At 39.4% G+C, this 18,363-nt stretch overlaps 1 protein-coding gene across 1 annotated transcript in view; it reads left to right on the forward strand.

Annotated features, from left to right (window-relative positions):
- The window catches only part of PWP1 (PWP1 homolog, endonuclein), a 28,131-nt gene extending 10,023 nt beyond the window's left edge, over positions 1 to 18,108 (forward strand). The window contains exons 6-15 of the mRNA XM_017888271.1: positions 4,502 to 4,612; positions 5,486 to 5,616; positions 7,365 to 7,426; positions 10,933 to 11,029; positions 11,684 to 11,745; positions 12,634 to 12,745; positions 14,372 to 14,462; positions 14,554 to 14,675; positions 15,827 to 15,932; positions 17,042 to 18,108. Coding sequence (XP_017743760.1) covers positions 4,502 to 4,612; positions 5,486 to 5,616; positions 7,365 to 7,426; positions 10,933 to 11,029; positions 11,684 to 11,745; positions 12,634 to 12,745; positions 14,372 to 14,462; positions 14,554 to 14,675; positions 15,827 to 15,932; positions 17,042 to 17,151 — 1,004 coding nt within the window. The 3' untranslated portion in view covers positions 17,152 to 18,108. The remainder of the gene's footprint in view (positions 1 to 4,501; positions 4,613 to 5,485; positions 5,617 to 7,364; positions 7,427 to 10,932; positions 11,030 to 11,683; positions 11,746 to 12,633; positions 12,746 to 14,371; positions 14,463 to 14,553; positions 14,676 to 15,826; positions 15,933 to 17,041) is intronic.
- The last annotated feature ends 255 nt before the right edge of the window (positions 18,109 to 18,363 follow it).

An 18,363-nucleotide genomic window follows, 5' to 3' on the forward strand; every position in this document is an offset into this window, starting at 1 on the left:
GAAGATTAATTCAAGATGGATTAGAGACTTAAATGTTAGACCTAATACCATAAAAACCCTAGAAGAAAATCTAGGTAGTACCATTCAGGACATAGGCATGGGCAAGGACTTCATGTCTAAAACACCAAAAGCAATGGCAGCAAAAGCCAAAATTGACAAATGGGATCTAATTAAACTAAAGAGCTTCTGCACAGCAAAAGAAACTACCATCAGAGTGAACAGGCAACCTACAGAATGGGAGAAAATTTTTGCAACCTACTCATCTGACAAAGGGCTAATATCCAGAATCTACAAAGAACTCAAACAAATATACAAGAAAAAAACAAACAACCCCATCAAAAAGTGGTATCTTTGAATTTTCTATGGAAATAAATCCCCTGGAAATTTTTCATAGGGGTGTCTTTTTTTGTTTTCATATATAAACAGGGTCTCACTGTGTTGCCCAGGCTGTCCTGAACTGGGCTCAGGCAATCCTGCTTTGACCTCCCAAAGTGCTAGGTGCTGTATTACAGGTGTGAGCCACCACACCTGGCCTCATAGAGGTTTTCAATCTTCAAATAGGATTGCCTGTTTTTCACTCATCTCCTACTCCCACTATAAAAAACCTGGAAGTAAAACTATATATGAAAATAGAAGGCCGGGTGCGATGCCTCACACTTGTAATCCCAGCATTTTGGGAGGCTAAGGCGGGAGGATCGCTTGAGCCCATGAGTTCTAGGCTACAGTGAGCTATGATTCTGTGTTTGCGCCAGTGTACTCCAGCCTGGGTGACAAAGACCCCATCTCTTAGGGAGATAAAAATGCATAATCCTTTTCCTCTGAGTTAATAACTTGCCACCTTGGATATTTACTCCTAATTTATTTTCTGGCTACTTTTTCTTTATGTGGATTATACTGGATAGACAGGTTTTTCTCATGTTTTTTAAATAGTTATTTCAGATATTTCCCCTTTGCAGAACATTTTATTTTCTTCATAATTATTCAACACAAAGGGCCACATTTCTTTTTTGGAACCAAAACATCTTGATCACCTTTCCCACTTCAAGGAATATTTGTACCAAAGCCAGAAGCGAAAGCTTTGCAGTAATCAGAAGTAGGCATGAAAATAGGAATTTTAAATCATATTTTAAATGTTGCTATTTTGATTTAATATTAATTGAATGGCTTGCCTCACTTTGGTATTTTTAATGTAAAATCTGTTTTTTATATGCTAAAAGTGGACTTCCACAATGTCTGGAGCACTCTGCTTACAGATTCTCCCTTTTGTTTTTCATGCCCCTTCCACTGTGCTCATATCCTCAGACAAGTCCATCCTTGCCTGATACTGTCCTCCCCTAGCAGTCTTCAGATCGTCTTGAAACTTTGAAGATTCAAAGAGATTATTAGGCTGATAAGTCCTTTTGTTACAGGAAACACAGTTGCACAGCTTGAAAAAATAAAACCCTTAGGCTTAATGTTTATCGGCATCTTCTAGGTTGCTTCATCACAGCATCCATTGTTTAGCTTGGATTTCTATAACTCTTCAGAATCTTTAAGGCTGTCCATGGGAAGCCTGTAGATTAGGCCCATTTTATCCCATGGCTCATTGTGATCTATTTATGCATAGCAGGCAATTTAATGTGAAGTTATTCTTTCTAACTCTTGATATCTTTGAACTTTTACATATTTCAAATGAAAACCATTTGTTTACTTTGCTTTTAAGACCAATTCTAATTTCAAAAAATTGAGACCCTATTACAGTTTTTTTTGTCATCATTGATTTTTTTATTCATTCCTATCTGAGAACTTATAGTCATTCCTTTGAACTCAGGATCAAAGAGGAGCTGAGAAAGAAGTTAAAGCTGTTACATTTCCATTTCCTTCTAAGTTAGGTTATTATAGATACACTTTATTATTTGGGTTTGGAAGGAATTTCTAAATTTCCCAGTATGTCTGTGTAAGAATAACTTCAAATTTATATTCTAAAACTGATCCAAATATTGATCTCACGTGGTTAAGACTATGTTTTAAAGTATTATTACCAATTTTATGTAAAATGTAAGCTGAGTATATCGAACATGGTTGAGGTTTTTGTAGGACCACAGTCTAATGATTTTGAACGTGAATTCTCATCATAGGGATGTGATGGAACATTATACCAGTCTGCTAATCCCAGGATCAATTCCAGAAGCAGCGATCTGAGGAATTAAAAATAAAATCCTTAACTTATTATATATTTACCTCTTTCTTAATAAAAAGCATATGGGGAGGTTCTGATTAGTGGGTTCTGTTTTATCAGTGTTTCACATTTTAAAAAGACTTCTTAGTCGTTGATTTTACAGTGTTTTGCTGCTTAACATTACAGCTGTGAATGTTAAGGAGCTGTTAGTCGCCATATTCCAAAAGGATGTTATCGGGAGCTTTGTTTCTATTTTCATCTTCATAAACCTTTTTTAAAAATATTAAAGAACAGTAATTTTTGATAAGCATTTACATTTCCAAATATGAGTTATTTCTCTCCCGTGCTATTTTTTGTTTGTTCTTTTTGGGTTATAAGCAGCTAGACCATTAAAAGATAAAATAAGTACTCCTTGTGGAGACCTTATGAACATTTGTTTTCTGTGAATGACCTAGAAGACAGGACCATTTATCTGACAAGGATGCAGGTGGAGTATCAGATGTCAGTGTTCATTTTCTCCTGTGGGGTATGCCACAAGATGGGACTGTATTAGACATGCAGAATTTTTGCCTAGTCATGATATTGGAATCTTTTTTTTTTTTTTTGAGATGGAGTCTCGCTCTGTTGCCCAGGCTGGAGTGCAGTGGTGCGATCTCAGCTCACTGCAACCTCCACCTCCTGGGTTCAAGCTGTTCTCCTGCCTCAGCCTCCCTAGTAGCTGGGACTACAGGTGCGTACCACCACACCTAGCTAATTTTTGTATTTTCAGTAGACTTAAATTTTTGCTAATTTTGCTAATTTTGCTAATTTTGTATTTTAAGTAGAGACGGGGGTTTCATCATGTTGGCCAGGCTGGTCTCGAACTCCTGACCTCAAGTGATCTGCCCACCTTGGCCTCCCAAAGTATTGGGATTACAGGCATGAGCCACCGTGCCCAGCCTAGAATCTCTTTATAATATCAGATGTCTCACTTTAAAGCACATGGCTCACATACATTTAATAGAATTTGTTTTTAGTTCAACCATTATGGAAAACAGTATGGCGATTCCTCAAGGATCTAGAACTGAAGTACCGATATACCCAGCCATCCCATTAACTGGGTATATACCTCAAAAGGATTACAAATCATGCTGCTATAAAGACACATGCATAGGCCGGCGCGGTGGCTCAAGCCCTGTAATCCCAGCACTTGGTGAGGCCGAGACGGGTGATCTACGAGGTCAGGAGATCGAGACCATCCCTTGGCTAACATGGGTGAAACCCCGGTCTCTACTAAAAATACAAAAAAAAAAACTAGCCGGGCGATTGGTGGCAGGGCGCTCTGTAGTCCCCATGCTACTTCCGGAGGCTGAGGCAGGAGAATGGGCGGTAAACCCAGGAGGCGGAGCTTGCAAGTGAGCTGAGGTCCGGCCAACTGCACTCCAGCCTGGGTGAGCAGAGCGAGACTTCCGTCTTCCAAAAAAAAAAAAAAAAATAAAAATAAAAAAAAAAAATAAAAATAAAAAAAAAAAAAAGATTCCACGTATGTTTATTGCCGGCACTATTTCACAATGATGCAAAGACTTGAATCCAATACCAAATGTCCCATCAGTGGACAGACGTGGATTAAGAAAATGTGGCACATATGACACCATGGCATATCTATGCCAATGGCCAAAAAAAAGGATGAGTTTGAGTCCTTTGTATGGTGACATGGATGCAGCTTGGAAACCCATACATTCTCTAGCAAACTTACACAAGAATCAGAAAACCAAACACCGCATGTTCTCACTCAGTGTGGGAACTGAACAGTGAGATCACCTGGACTCAGGAGGTGGGAACATCAATCACTGGGCCTATCACGAGGGAGGGGGGATGGGATTGGCATTGGGAGTTATACCTGATGTATAATGACATAGTTGATGGGTGCCTGACGAGTCTGATGGGTGCAGCCAACCACATGGGCACAAATATACAATATGTAAACAAACTGCACGTTATGCACCATGTACCCTAGAACTTAAAAAAAAAAAAAAAATAACTAGCCGGGCGAGGTGGCGGGCCCTGTAGTCCCAGCTACCCAGAAGGCTGAGGCAGGAGAATGGCGTAAAACTCGGGAGGCGGAGCTTGCCAGTGGGACTGGAGATCCATCCGCCACTTGCACTCACAGCCTGGGCGGCCATGAGCGATGACTCCCGTTCAAAAAAAAAAAAAAAGAATTTTCTAGGGTGGCATGAAAATTTTTTAAATAAAAAATAAAAAAGGAAAGGCATATAAAAAAAAAAGAATTTGTTTTTTTGAGTGGGATGTGATTTTTGATGACTTGTTCTGATGCATTAAAATCTCTTTTCCCAATCTTTTCAGTTTACAATCAAGAAGAAGACTCTTTTTATGTACACCATGATATACTCTTGTCTGCATATCCTCTGAGTGTGGAATGGCTGAATTTTGATCCTAGCCCAGATGATTCTACTGGTAATTAGAAAACTTAAGGTTGTTCAGTGATTTCCAGTCTTAGTATTTTCTCCTAGCTCCATAAATTATGTATTCTCTTGAATGTTTTCAGAATTGTTGCTGATATTTTCTGAAGTTACTGTTATTTTATGAAGTTAGAGTTCTTAACACACCATCACTTTATTGTTTGGGGTCCATAAATCCCCAGACTTTAGACAGGTAAGGAGGTAGCTGCTCTACTACAAGCTGAAGGACGGGACCTAAAGCCGTTTGGACCGTAGAACTGTAAAGGTCCCATACAGACTCTGTATAAATGGCCTGATGTGTGAGATGTTACCAGCTAAATTTCAGTGGCATAACCTGTTTTAGAAAAAGTAAGGTAAAACCGAAATGAAGAGGCTTGTCACAAGTAATTAGGTTCTCATGTTAGTCTTTGTAACCACATCTGCACACTATTAGTTGCCCCTCTCCGTACTTTTTAATAAACACTGATTATACTCTCTTACATCTTGTTTGTAAACCTTGTTCACAATTCATGATCTGATCTGATCTTCATCCCCGCAGCACCCCATGAAGAAGGGAGGGAGGAGGGTTATTCCCATTATGTAAGTGAAAACACTGGGGCCAAGAGATTGAGCCTTTCTTACTGAAATTGTGGCCCAAAGACCAGCAGCAGCACAGCATAGTTATCACCTGTGAACTAGTTAGAACTGCCCACCCAGAACCACCTGAAATACAATCTGCATTTGTAATATTCAGATGCTGCATATGCATATAAGTTTGAGAAGCACTGCTCTAGAGCATTTTTCAGTTGATCTACAGTGTAATGTATTTGATTAGAAGTTCTGTATGTCTTTTTTTGTGTAATCATACATGCATCGTTTCCTCCCATAGGAAATTACATTGCTGTAGGAAACATGACCCCTGTTATTGAAGTGTGGGACCTTGATATAGTGGACTCTTTAGAGCCAGTCTTCACACTCGGAAGTAAACTTTCAAAAAAGAAGAAAAAGAAAGGAAAGAAGGTAAAGAAGTTAATAAATATTTAAACTCTAATGTCAGAGATAAGTTTACTCGGGAGCAGGGGTGAAGGGTAAGAACATACACTTTTTCAATCAGGTATTCTTGGTGAGATGGGATAGGTAGTTATGAAATTATTGTAATTTTTAGTTTTGAAAAGCCCATCCAAAGAAAACTTATTTCTGATTGCATAAAACCTCCATTGTCATGTTGTTCTTTCTTACACAAAACTAGTTCAAAGCTAGTGTATTAATATGAATAGCTACCACAGATGAAGGACTCTCGGATTATGAGCCTCCTCCAAATACAGTAGCTATTTATACAGATATACTAATCTGTAAAAAAAAAATTTGTTATTGTGTTGAATTCTAATTATCCATGTATTAACTCCTGCAACTTTTAAAACTTAGGTTTTATGAGGGTTGGGAGCCATAATGATATTTGTATAATTACAGTACCTAGATTAAGAACTGCTGGGCTGGGCCACGCACATGGCTCACACCTGTAATCCCAGCACTTTAGGAGGCTGAGGTGGGTGGATCACCTGAGGTCAGGAGTTCGAGACCAGCCTGGCCAACATGGTGAAACTCTGTCTCTATTAAAAATACAAAAATTAGCTGGGTGTGGTGGTGTGTGCCTGTAATCCCAGCTGCTGGGGAAGCTGAGGCAGGAGAATCACTTGAACCTGGGAGGCAGAGGTTGCAGTGAGCTTAGGTCGCACCACTGCACTCCAGCCTGGGTGACAGAGCGAGACTGTCTCAAGGAAAAAAAAGAACTGCTAGGCCAGTCATAGTAGCTCATGCCTATAGTCCCAGCACTTTGGGAGGCCTAGGTGGGAGGAGTGCTTGAGCCCAGGAGGTCGAGGCTGCAGTGAGCCATGATCGTGTGCCACTGCACTCCAACCTGGGTGACAGAGCGATATTTTGTCTCTAAAAAAATAAATTATTATAGTTTCTTCCTTGTTCCCTGTAAAGAAAATTTTTTTTTCTTTTTTTTTTTTTTAAGAGGTAAGGTCTTGCTCTGTCTCCCAAGACTGGAGTGCAGTGGCACGATTATAATTCACTGCAGCCTCAAACTCCTGGGTTCAAGAGATCCTCTTATTCTCCTACCTCAGCTTCCCAAGTAGCTGAGACTATAGGCTCATGCTGCCATGCCTGGCTAAGTTTTGCCTTTTTTGTAAAGGCAGAGTTTTGCTATGTTGGCTGGGCTGGTCTTGAACTCCTGGGCTTAAGCGATGTTCCCACATTAGCTTCCCAAGGTCCTGGGATTACAGTGTGGGCCACCACGCCCAGCCCCTGTAATGAAATTTATCATGAGTCTCTAACAGGGAGACAAGGTTTTATTTCTTTTAGTCTTCAAAAGTTTATATAATATCAAAACAATAGGTCGGGTGCAGTAGCTCACACTCCCAACACTTTGGGAGGCCGAGAGTGGATCATGAGGTCAGGAGTTCCAGACCACCCTGGCCAACGTGGCAAAACCCCATCTCCACAAAAAATATAAAAATTAGCTGGGCATGGGGGCGTGTGCCTGTAATCCCAGCTACTTAAGAGGCTAAGGCAGGAAAATTGCTTGAACCCAGGAGGTGGAGGTTGCAGTGAGCTGAGATCATGTAACTGCACTCTAGCCAGGACAACAGAGCGAGACTCCATCTCAAAACAATCTTAAGGTTTAAAGAATCTTGCAAATTAATATATTCAGTTTTATTATGGGGGGACTTTAATACAAAAAATAATTAAAACAATTATTACAGAGTTCCTCAGCAGAAGGGCATACCGATGCTGTCCTTGACCTTTCATGGAATAAGCTAATCAGGTAAAAAAAAATAACATTTGAATGACTGTAAAAGACTGTAGCCATTGTGATCTTACCTCATGCCTACACTCATCTCTTTATTTGTGCCATGGACCTTTGTGTCTATCTGTCTTCCTTTCTTGTAGGATGCTTTGCTTGCAGGCAGGAGCTCTGCCATCTGTTTCTTTGCATCTTCCAGGTCACCTGCCAGCTCATCACTGTGGGTGCTCATTACATGTTTGGTGACCAAGTGCCCTCTCTCCACCACCACTGGGAAAAAACAGGGTGTTTGGCAGTGCCCATGGTGCAATAGGATTGTGTGTCTTCCCAGGAGACATTTTTCTTTGTTTTCACATCTCACCATATACTCTTTTATTCTTTTTTCTTTAAATTATGGCAAAATACATATAACATAAAAGTTAACACTTGTATTAGTCTTTTCATGCTGCTAATATAGACATACTCAAGGCTGGGTAATTTGTAAAGGAAAGAGGTTTAACTGATTCAGTTCCATATGGCTGGGGAGCCTCACAGTCATGGCGGAAAGCAAATGAGGAACAAAGTTATGTCTTACGTAGTGGCAGGCAGGAGAAAGGGCAGGTGCAGAGGAACTCCCTTATAAAACCGTCAGATCTCATGAGACCCATTCACTATCACGAGAACATCACAGGAAAGACCTGTCCCCATGATTCAATTACCTTCCACCTGGTCCCTCCCACAACACGTGGGAATTATGGGAGCTACAGTTCAAGATGAGATTTGGGTGGGGACATAGCCAAATCATATCACCACTTTTACCATTTTTAAGTGTGCAGTTCAGTGGCTTTCAGTACATTCACAGAGTTGTGCAACCATCACCACAATGCATCTCCAGAATATTTTCATCTTTCCACACTGCAGCTCTGCCCTTTAAACACTAACTCCCCATTTCCCCAACCCCCAGCCCCGGCAACCACCACTCCACTTTCTGTCTCCATTAATTTGACTAAGCACCTCATATGAATGGAATCATACAGACTTACTTCTTTGCAACTGGCTTATTTGACTTAATGTCTTCAGGTTCAGTCATGTTCTAATAAGTGTCAGAGTTTCCTTCCTTTTTAAGGCTAAATAACATTCCATTGTATGTAAGGTATGTTACCCGTTCATTTATGTGTGGTCACCTGGATTGCTGCTTCTGCCTTTTGGATACTGTGAATAATGCTGCTGTGAATGTGGGTGTACAAATATTCAAGTACTTGCTTTCAATTATTTTGGGTATGTACCCAAAAGTGTTATTACTGGATCTTATGGTGATTCTATTTTTAATTTTCTGAGGAGCCACCATACTATTTTCCATAGTAGCTGCACCATTTTACATTTTCACCAACGATGCACACAAGGGCTCTAGCATCTCCAACATTGGTTATTTTCTGTTTTTCGTAATAGCCATCCTAATGGGTGTGAAGTGGTATCTCACTGCGGTTTCAATTTGCATTCCCCCCCTTTTTTTTAAGATGGTGGTCTAACTATGTTGCTAAGGCTGGTCTCAAACTCTTGGACTCAAGCAATCCCCCCGCCTCATCCTCCCAACTCACTGGGAGTACAGGGGCTGCCACCACACCTGGCCTAATCTGCATTTCTTAACGATTAGTGATGTTGAGCATCTTTGTTTTGTACTTATTGGCCATTTGTGTATCTTCTTTGGGAGAAATGTTTTTCAAGTTGTTTGCTTACTTTTTTTGAGACGGGGTCTCACTCTGTTACCCAGGCTGGAGTGCAGTGGCACAATCATTGCTCACTGTAGTCTTGACTTCCTGGGGCTCAGGTGATCCTCCCACCTCAGCCTCCCAAAGTGCTGGGATAATGGGCATGAGCCACCAAGCCTTGGCCTCCCTTTGCCTGTTTTTTGTGTTTGATGTTGAATTTTTGGAGTTCTCATATATTCTGAATACTAACTCCTACCAAATACATGATTTGCAAATATTTTCTTCTATTCTGTGGGTTTTTTCACTTTCTTGGTGCTATCATTTGCAGCATGGGTTTTTCATGTGATGGTGTGTATTTATTTTGTTGTTCATGCTTTTGATGTTGTAGCTAAGAAACCATTGCCTAAATCAGGGTCATGATGGTTTACATGTATGTTTCCTTCTGAGAGTTTTATAGTATTAGCTTTTACATTGAAGTCCATGATCCATTTTGAGTTTTTTTGTGTGTGTATGGTGTGAGGTAGGGGTCCAACTTCATTATTTTTCATGAAGATGATTCATTTGTCCCTGAACCATTTGTTTTTGTTTTGTTTTGTTTGAGACAGGGTCTTACTCTGTCACCCAGGCTGGAGTGCAGTGGTGTGATCTCAGCTCACTGCACCCCCCCCCCACCTCCAGGGTTCAAGTGATTCTCCTGCCTCAGCCTCCTGAGTAGCTGGGATTACAGGTGCATGCCACCATGCCTGGCTAATTTTTGTATTTTTAATAGAGACAGGGTTTCACCATGTAGGCCAGGCTTGTCTCAAACTCCGGACCTCAAGTGATCTGCCTGCCTCTGCCTCGCAAAGTGCTGGGATTATAGGCATGAGCCACCGTGCCCAGCCCCATTTGTTGGTAAGACTTTTTTCCCCATTGAACATTTAATTACCTGAGTACCCTTGTCAAAAACCAGTGACTATAAATGTTTATTTCTGGACTGTTAGTATTAGTCCATTAATCTGTATGTCCTTATTGCCAGTAGCACATTGTTGTGATTGCTGTAGATTTTCAGTAAGTTTTGATGCCAGGAAGTATGAGCTTGCCAACTTTGTTCTTTTTTTTAGTACTATTTTAGCTATTCTAGGTTCCTTGCATTTTAGAAATCAGCTTGTCACTTTTGTTTTATTATTATTAGTCTAATACTAATAGTAGTACATCTTGTTTTGTTTTGAGACAGAGTCTTACTCTGTCGCTCAGGCTGGAGTCCAGTGACATGATCTCGGTTCACTGTGACCTCTGCTTTTTGGGTTCAAGCTATTCTCCTGCCTCAGACTCCTGAGTAACTGGGATTACAGGCGTGCGCCACCATGCCTAGCTAATTTTTTGTATTTTTAGAGAAGGGGTGTCACCATGTTGGCCAGGCTGGTCTTGAACTCCTGACCTCAAGTGATCCACATGCCTCAGCGTCCCAAAGTGCTGGGATTACAGGTGTGAGCCACTGTGCCTGGCTGTGACTCAGCTTGTCACTTTCTGCAAAAAGAAAGAAAAAAGTCATCAGGGATTTTGAAAGAGATTGGCTGAATCTGTAGATCAGTTTATAGCTCCATCTGTAGATGTAGTATTTCCATATTAACACTATTAAGTCTTCTAATACATGAACATGGGGTGTCTTTCCACTTCTTTAGATACTCTTGTTTCTTTTCATAATCTTCAGTAGTTTTCATTATGTAAGTCTTTCTTTTGTTAAATTTATTCCTAAGTATTTTATCTTTCTGATGCTATTGTAAAGGCAATCTTTTTCTCATATTGAATGCTCTTGACTTTTAAAAGATTACCTGATTGGATTCTTCCCTTTCTCAGAAATGTTTTAGCAAGTGCATCAGCAGACAACACTGTAATTCTGTGGGATATGTCCTTGGGGAAACCAGCAGCTAGCCTCGCTGTACACACAGACAAGGTATGGTGATTTAGTTGATCACAGCGGTTCTTAAAAATCGGACACAAATATTGGCTAAAAATAATCTCAAACATTTATATATGGCTTTGAAAATAATTTTACCTGGCTTGCAGCATGCTTTCACCTGTTATCTCTTAGGATTTTCACAAAGCCCTGTGTGGTAGGTATAATGCCCATCTCAGAGATGAAAAAATGGGTACAGAAAGGTATGGTTACTTTAGTGCCCTGTAACATATTTATAGAGGCTCCTAAAAAAGGATGAGGGCTGTCAGTCACAATGATATTAAAGAATTAACAGCCATTACTGCATTATTCCCCAGGGATCTAATGCACATTGTTTTGGGACTTCTGGAGCATGGGGAATTCACCAGATGGGTTTGACTACTTCCCTTTTTCTTCTGAGTATCTTCTAACATTTGAGGGACCTAAGTATTCTGCCAAACAGTTTGGGGAAACTACATTTTCTTTAAGTGCCCAGTCTTTATATGGGAGCATGGTTCGCCCTTTGATTATGCAGCACATTGATGTTTCTTTTGTTTATTTCAAAGGGAAGCATTTATAGAAATACTGTCAAATAGATTCTTACCACATGTTAGGTAATTTTACGAAAAGCAAACAAACAGAGATACCTGCATTTATGTTTCCTCCCTTTAGGTCCAGACGCTGCAGTTTCATCCATTTGAAGCACAGACTCTGATTTCTGGCTCGTATGATAAGTAAGAAAGCACAGCAGGAATGATTGCTGCTCTGTTTTTATCCTCTAGAAGTCATTTTAAAAGTATCACTTGATACCCAGGCAGAATGTATCCCTGAGGCCACCTTTGTGTTTAAATTATTTGCACCACTTATCTTTCCTTTGAACTTGGGTCCTTTCAGGCTACAAGGGAACATGGTTCTGTCATAATAATATAACTGTAGGAACTAGGAAACTTCTTTGGCTTTTAGAGGCTGTACTTTGCCTTTATGGGAAGAATTCCCATGTCACATGACAGAGGCCATGGATATAGAGAGATGTGAAGAATTGGGGCCACTGGTCAATTATGGGGTTTCTACCTCACATCAGTGCTCCTTTTTATAGATTGGGTCTATGGGTGGGAGAAACAGATAGTAGAAGCCAAAACCAGCTTTGCAGTCTTTATTTTCATTTCTTACTCTCTTGAAGCGTGGTATGTTTACATTTCTTGTGATTCATGCAGAATTACAAAAGTGCATCCCTTGCTTCCCCCAACACAATAACCTGCTTGTGGAGAGTAAGTGTGCCTAAGACATGAGTAACCCGGCTCTGAGCTCAACCAGAGAAGGGGAAATTAGAAATCGTCCTGGGCTTTTGGACATAGAGAGGATTCTTCTTGAGAGCGGAAGATTTGACCTGGAGAAGGTCAAAACCACTGTAACATTAGAGCCATCAGTGCCTTCAAGTGTTTAGATCAGAATCCATCAATTACTGAAACTCAGCTCATTTTTTTTCTACTTTATTTAGAACCTTAAAACAGGCTTTAAATGAATCTTGATTTCACAGTGCTATTTTATTACTATTTCATTATAAATGAAACATATAGGAGAATTGAACTCTTAAAACCCTAACTTCGCCTGAATGTGTCTAGGTCAGTGGCTTTGTATGACTGCCGAAGTCCAGATGAAAGCCATCGAATGTGGCGATTCAGTGGGCAGATAGAGAGAGTGACTTGGAATCACTTTTCACCTTGTCATTTTTTGGTAAGAGTATGCATGTTATTGTTTTGCTTTTCTAGGTTACTAATGACTTTTTAAATTCCATAGTAGAGAGAATTATCTGAAAAGCCTTTCCTGTTTTAACAGAATGAAGTATTTGGGTTTAGGGTTGAAAGCATAAGGTTTTTGTTTTGTTTTTTTAATAAGAGAATGGCTCTTATTTTAAAAGTAGTGAACATGTAAATGATTTTGCTGGTTGCCGGCCATTCCAAAGTGTGCCACGTTTTATTTAATGATTTTGATCATTTTATTGTAGTGTTGTTTGAAAATACTAAGCATAGTTAGTATTTTTTGTTTAATGGCTAAATCAGTCCAAAAAGATATTCTTTTATTTAAATCCTCATGCTTAAATGGAGCTCTAGTGATGAGAATGCTAACCTGTTTAATTTATAGCACTGTCTCCCAAATAGGAAAAAAAGTATAAGACCTCTCTCTAAATACCCTTATTATCTAGGGAGGACGATGATTTTCCACGTAGCATCCAAAGATTCCACTGACATTTCAGTACATGTAAAAAGAAGAGCCCAGCTTTCATCCAGAGGGAAGATTAGTTAAATCTGTTGCCCAGTTTTCCTAAAGTAAATATGTAGTGTGTTGCAAAGGTGAGAAAGAGTTTTTTAAAAACAGCTTTCTCAAAAGATGTGGACAGTTTTAATAAGGTTCCTGAAGTAATGATTCTGAGATACTTAATCTCAATTCTGCACCATTAGTAGAGGTGCATGCTGTTCCTAGCCAGGCAGCCTGAAGCCAGACTCATTTTACAATGATCAGGAATGAAGTTCCAGTTGTACTTGAATGTTGTAGTGTACTTCGGCTCTCACTCTTTAAGCACAGAAACTTAGAGATTATTTGCTAACAAATGGTCATAGATACTAAAATCCCAAATATTTAGGGAAGTGGGAGGTTCAAGTAGATGAAATGGTTCACCTGCTTCCCTCTCATCTCAAATAAGAGCCAAGCCTTCTCTTCCCTGGCCCAACCTTCAGACTGCCTCAGCCGTCCTTTCTTTATCCTTTTTTCTTGTACTGGCTGTTGCCCTTGACCTGTATACAGGCTCAGGTTTCTGTCTCCCATTTACGACTCTGTGTCTGTCTCTTAATTCCTTCATTTCTTCTTCCTTTCTTGACAGTGTAACAACCCACTCTAATCTGCCTTTCAGTCCTAAGTTCCTTATCTGATTGAATTTCTCTGCTGCCACACTGGTCAATTAGACTGTTGGTCACGACTTGGTTCTTTGACACTCTTCCCTGTCCCTTCTTCCCTCTCTGACCCACTTCTGTGGATGCTTCCTCAGCCTACAACTTGAGTAGCCATGCTTACCAGGCCTCTGTTCACGTGGACGTAACTATGGCCTCTTTGCTTCTGCCTCTCTAGCCCCATTCCAGACCACTCACCACAGCTTCATACTCATATCCAGTAGACATGTCAACTGAATTAGCCCATGTGAGTGCAAACTCAGGTCGTCCAAAAGTAAATGACTTCTGTCCATGTTAATTTTTCATAAGCTCCACCAGTAAGTCATATAGCTGATTTTCACTATGACTTAGACTTTTTACCCATTGTTAGATTTTGTGATGTAGCATGACCTTGCCCATCTTTTACTCTTTCTAGGCCAGTACAGATGACGGCTTTGTGTATAATTTGGATGCACGTTCAGATAAGCCAATTTTTACACTTAATGCACACAATGATGAAATCTCTGGTGAGCAAGAGTAATGCTTTCATTTTTATTAACTTATGATGAAGTAAATCTGTATTTCAAAGTGAGAGTGTCTGAACTAATCTTCCCTTAGGTCTTGATCTTAGCAGTCAAATCAAGGGCTGTCTTGTGACTGCTTCAGCTGACAAATACGTGAAGATCTGGGACATCTTAGGAGATAGGCCAAGTCTAGTTCATTCTAGGGACATGAAAATGGTAAGAATCTCCCTGGGTATCTGTTTTTTATTTATTCTGTTTCTGACCTTGTCTTTCTTCGGAACTTGTGTTGCATGTTTTTCTGTTGGAACCATTGCATTAACTAATATGGATGTGTTGGGGAAGTGAATTTTGAGTTTAGTCAAATTTGGTGGGATTTTATGACTTAGAACACTTAGTGGGGAATTCAGTGACTGGTTCTTTTCCAACTCACATGATTAACAGTTGCTTGGTAAGACCAAGGACGCTGGGGAGAGGCTTTTCTAGGACACAAGTGAAATGGCCGCTTTTTTTTTCACCCTGAAATCAAGACCATCCCAAGAAATCTTGAACCTCAGGGCACTGTAGTTATTAGGGTCAGTTTATGTATCTTTATCTCTTTGCATAACTAGTTATGACTACACTGAAATGAATTACTGTATAGTAGGAAAAATTTAGAAATAACCAGATTCACTCAATAAACACTGAGCATCTACTGTATGCCAACCACTGAGTTATATAAGTTAGACTGCAGACATAATAACACTGCACAGCTGTTCAAAATTGTGTATGAATAAATATATGTAAATATAATGGAAAAACAGGTTACAGAAGCAGTTTTTGTAGTACCATCTCATGCTTATTTTAAATGCATAATTGCCTAAATGCTTCCATTTAACTCTAGTAGATTATATCTCAGAACATAAACTGTTATCTCCCTGAGAGATTTTCATATATTTTTCTTGTTCATATTTTCTTTAACAAATATATATTACCTGTTAATAAAATGTAAAAGAAAATATTAAAGTTTAAAATGATTTGAACTGGCATCATTGTCATTGTTTAAAAGGAGAGCTAAAGTTTCTGGAAATACATGACACGTTAGGTTTATTAGGAAATCCCTAAAAGACAGAGTGATAATGAAGATGAGCAGCCTGGGTGGTCAGAACATGCATATACCATCGTGGAAGAACCAGCGTGCTCTGCTTGTCTGGCTTCATATTGTTGTAATAGCCCTTCTGACTTGACTCTGAGCTACCTGTGCAGTAGGCTTGAAAGTGATACTCGTAAGTTGGTTTTGAGTAACCATAGGTTCTTAGAAACGAGTGAAGATCTAGATATTAGGGCTCTCTGAAGAGATTGAAATCACCATCTTCCTGTTCTCTCTCTAGGGAGTTCTCTTCTGTTCTTCATGTTGCCCTGATTTGCCATTTATTTATGCCTTTGGAGGTCAAAAAGAAGGGCTTCGGGTCTGGGATATAAGCACAGTCTCTTCAGGTAAGGATTTTAGTTCTCTGCACACCTCCCCTGCCTCTTTAAAAAAAAAAAAAAAAAGACAGGGTCTCACTATGTTGCCCAGGCTGGTCTCAAACTCCTGACCTCAAGCGATCCTTGGTCCTCAGCCTTCTGTGTAGCTGGGATTACAGGTGTGAGCCATCATGCTGGCCTCTCCTTTTTCTGAATGAGTTCTATAAGGACTGACACAGAATGTGTGACTCGAATTGTTTCTCAGCATTTTGGCTAAGACCAAGTGCAGAATGTGTGACCTGTGACTACATCAGGAAGATAGCAAAAGCAGTGTAGTCTTAGGAAAGAGACAAGATCAGATGTAATTGGTAATGTTCATGTTCACAAATAAGTTTGTCTTCACACTTTTAAGTGTACATCATTTAACAAATACATATCTTAAAATTGAAAGATATTTGGGGAAAGCTGGAAAGAAATATAGCATGGTCTCAATAAATAGCCCTCTTCCCCAGTTACCAATGTCAATAAATCCACCCTTTGCTCAACTATAAAATTCTACAAAATCCAACTTTCCGGAAGAGGCCACTCTTCTCCCTTCAGGGGATCCTGGCTGCTTATTTATTACTTTGAGGTAGTCTGGTGCATTCTATAAACACAGAGATAATATATATATATCCCCACTATGTGATTCCTGCATCCTCCCTCCCATGCAAAACAAGGATCCTGAGATTTTTCTCTGGGTTACTCTGATGTGAGTCCTAAGTCCAAAAAGTTCTGTCCTGGTTATGATCAGAGAAAAGTGAAAGAAAAAGTAGGAAGCAGTCAGAATAAGGCTAGCAGAGGGTCACTTACAAGGAATGGGACATCTGTTACCATGGCGGATCAGCTAAATCCAGGACATGGCAAAGAAAGTAAAGTACAAAAATAAATTGGACCATTTAAAAAAATAATTCACTTCATTCAGAACATTAACTTGGACTTCTGGTTACTCACTTTACCATTTATAAAGTACTAAGTATATTTTCATAAAATTTCTGCCCCAGAATAGAGAACCTCATTGCTCAAGTCTGCATTTTAGTGTCTTTATATTCTGACTTAATTTCCTGATCTGTTAGTTTAACTGTTTGTTTGTATTTTAGTAAATGAAGCATTTGGAAGACGAGAGAGGCTTGTTCTCGGGAGTGCAAGAAACTCATCTATTAGTGGCCCTTTTGGCAGCAGGAGCTCAGACACACCCATGGAGTCTTAATGAAGATTAATGAAGATCATCTAATTTCCTGTTTACCTTAACTGGAAATTTTGAAAAGTTGGCCTAAAAAATGTTCCATGTGTGGCAGCAACCATGCAGAGTGACTGAAACACAATTCATTTCTGACTGCCTGACATTCCTTTCTGCAACTGTGGTGGCACCACAAACAGAGCCAGTCTTTGTGCTTGCTCTTCAAATGGATGGTTTGTAAGGCTCTTGTTGCATTTCTTAAAAAAGAGTAATAATAAGGATTTTTAAAAAGTAATTCCTTAAACATACCGTAATCTGTCACAGTTAATCTAGGTTTGTAAATAAGTAGTAATTTATAGAATTTTTAAAGCATAAAATCCTGTAATATTAAGGTAAACCTAGGCCTGGAAAGGTTATTTGGCTAAGATTGCACAGGAGGCCACAAACAGAGGCAAGTGCCCCACAGACTCCACTTTCCATCCTAACTGTTCTCAAATTAATGCTCGTGATTGAGAAATATGCTCAGTGCAACTTGTGGAGTTTGGTAAGTAAAAGTTACATGCCCCTGTTTTCCTATCATGATATTCGCTGTTATCAAAGACAAGAGGCAGACCATTCATTCATTCTCAAAACACTGAATGCCATTCTGTGCCTAGTGCTATACAAGTCATGGGAGATTCAGTGTGAATAAGTCTTTGCTCTCCACCTAACAAGGGACAATTTTAATTGTAGATTGTCTTAAGCATGAATTTTAGTAGGCATTAAAAATTAGTTTGATAATATGAGACCCAACCCTAACTTGCCAGAAGAATAATCAGTTCATGAACCTTTGATATTTCCTGTATAGGTATTTCCTGTATAATTCATGAATGTGACTTCAATCATTCTAGTGTGATACTGTGGAATGTCATTGGTGTAACAACTTGGGTTCACCAAAACACCTCTTTATACAAAGGACAGATGTGTGAATTAAAGAGATAAAGGATAGAGTATTCTGTTTCTTTCTTTTGATTTAGCTTTTAGGTATCAAAATAAGGCCCAGATCACTAAAAATTAATAACAGAGGGAGTCCTCTAATAGATTTAAACTCAATTAATTCTCTCTCAAATTTGATGTTTTCTTCTATAAATAATAACTCTAAAATAGGCATCTTCCCAGGACTTTCAGTTCTCAGGAAAAGACCCGGTTATGTATAAAAAATAACTTCCACTGCTTTATGTAGTCATATAGATCTGCCTAAAA

The sequence above is a fragment of the Rhinopithecus bieti genome, unplaced genomic scaffold, assembly GCF_001698545.2.
Source record: "Rhinopithecus bieti isolate Rb0 unplaced genomic scaffold, ASM169854v2 scaffold_17930, whole genome shotgun sequence".
Taxonomy (NCBI): Eukaryota; Metazoa; Chordata; class Mammalia; order Primates; family Cercopithecidae; genus Rhinopithecus; species Rhinopithecus bieti.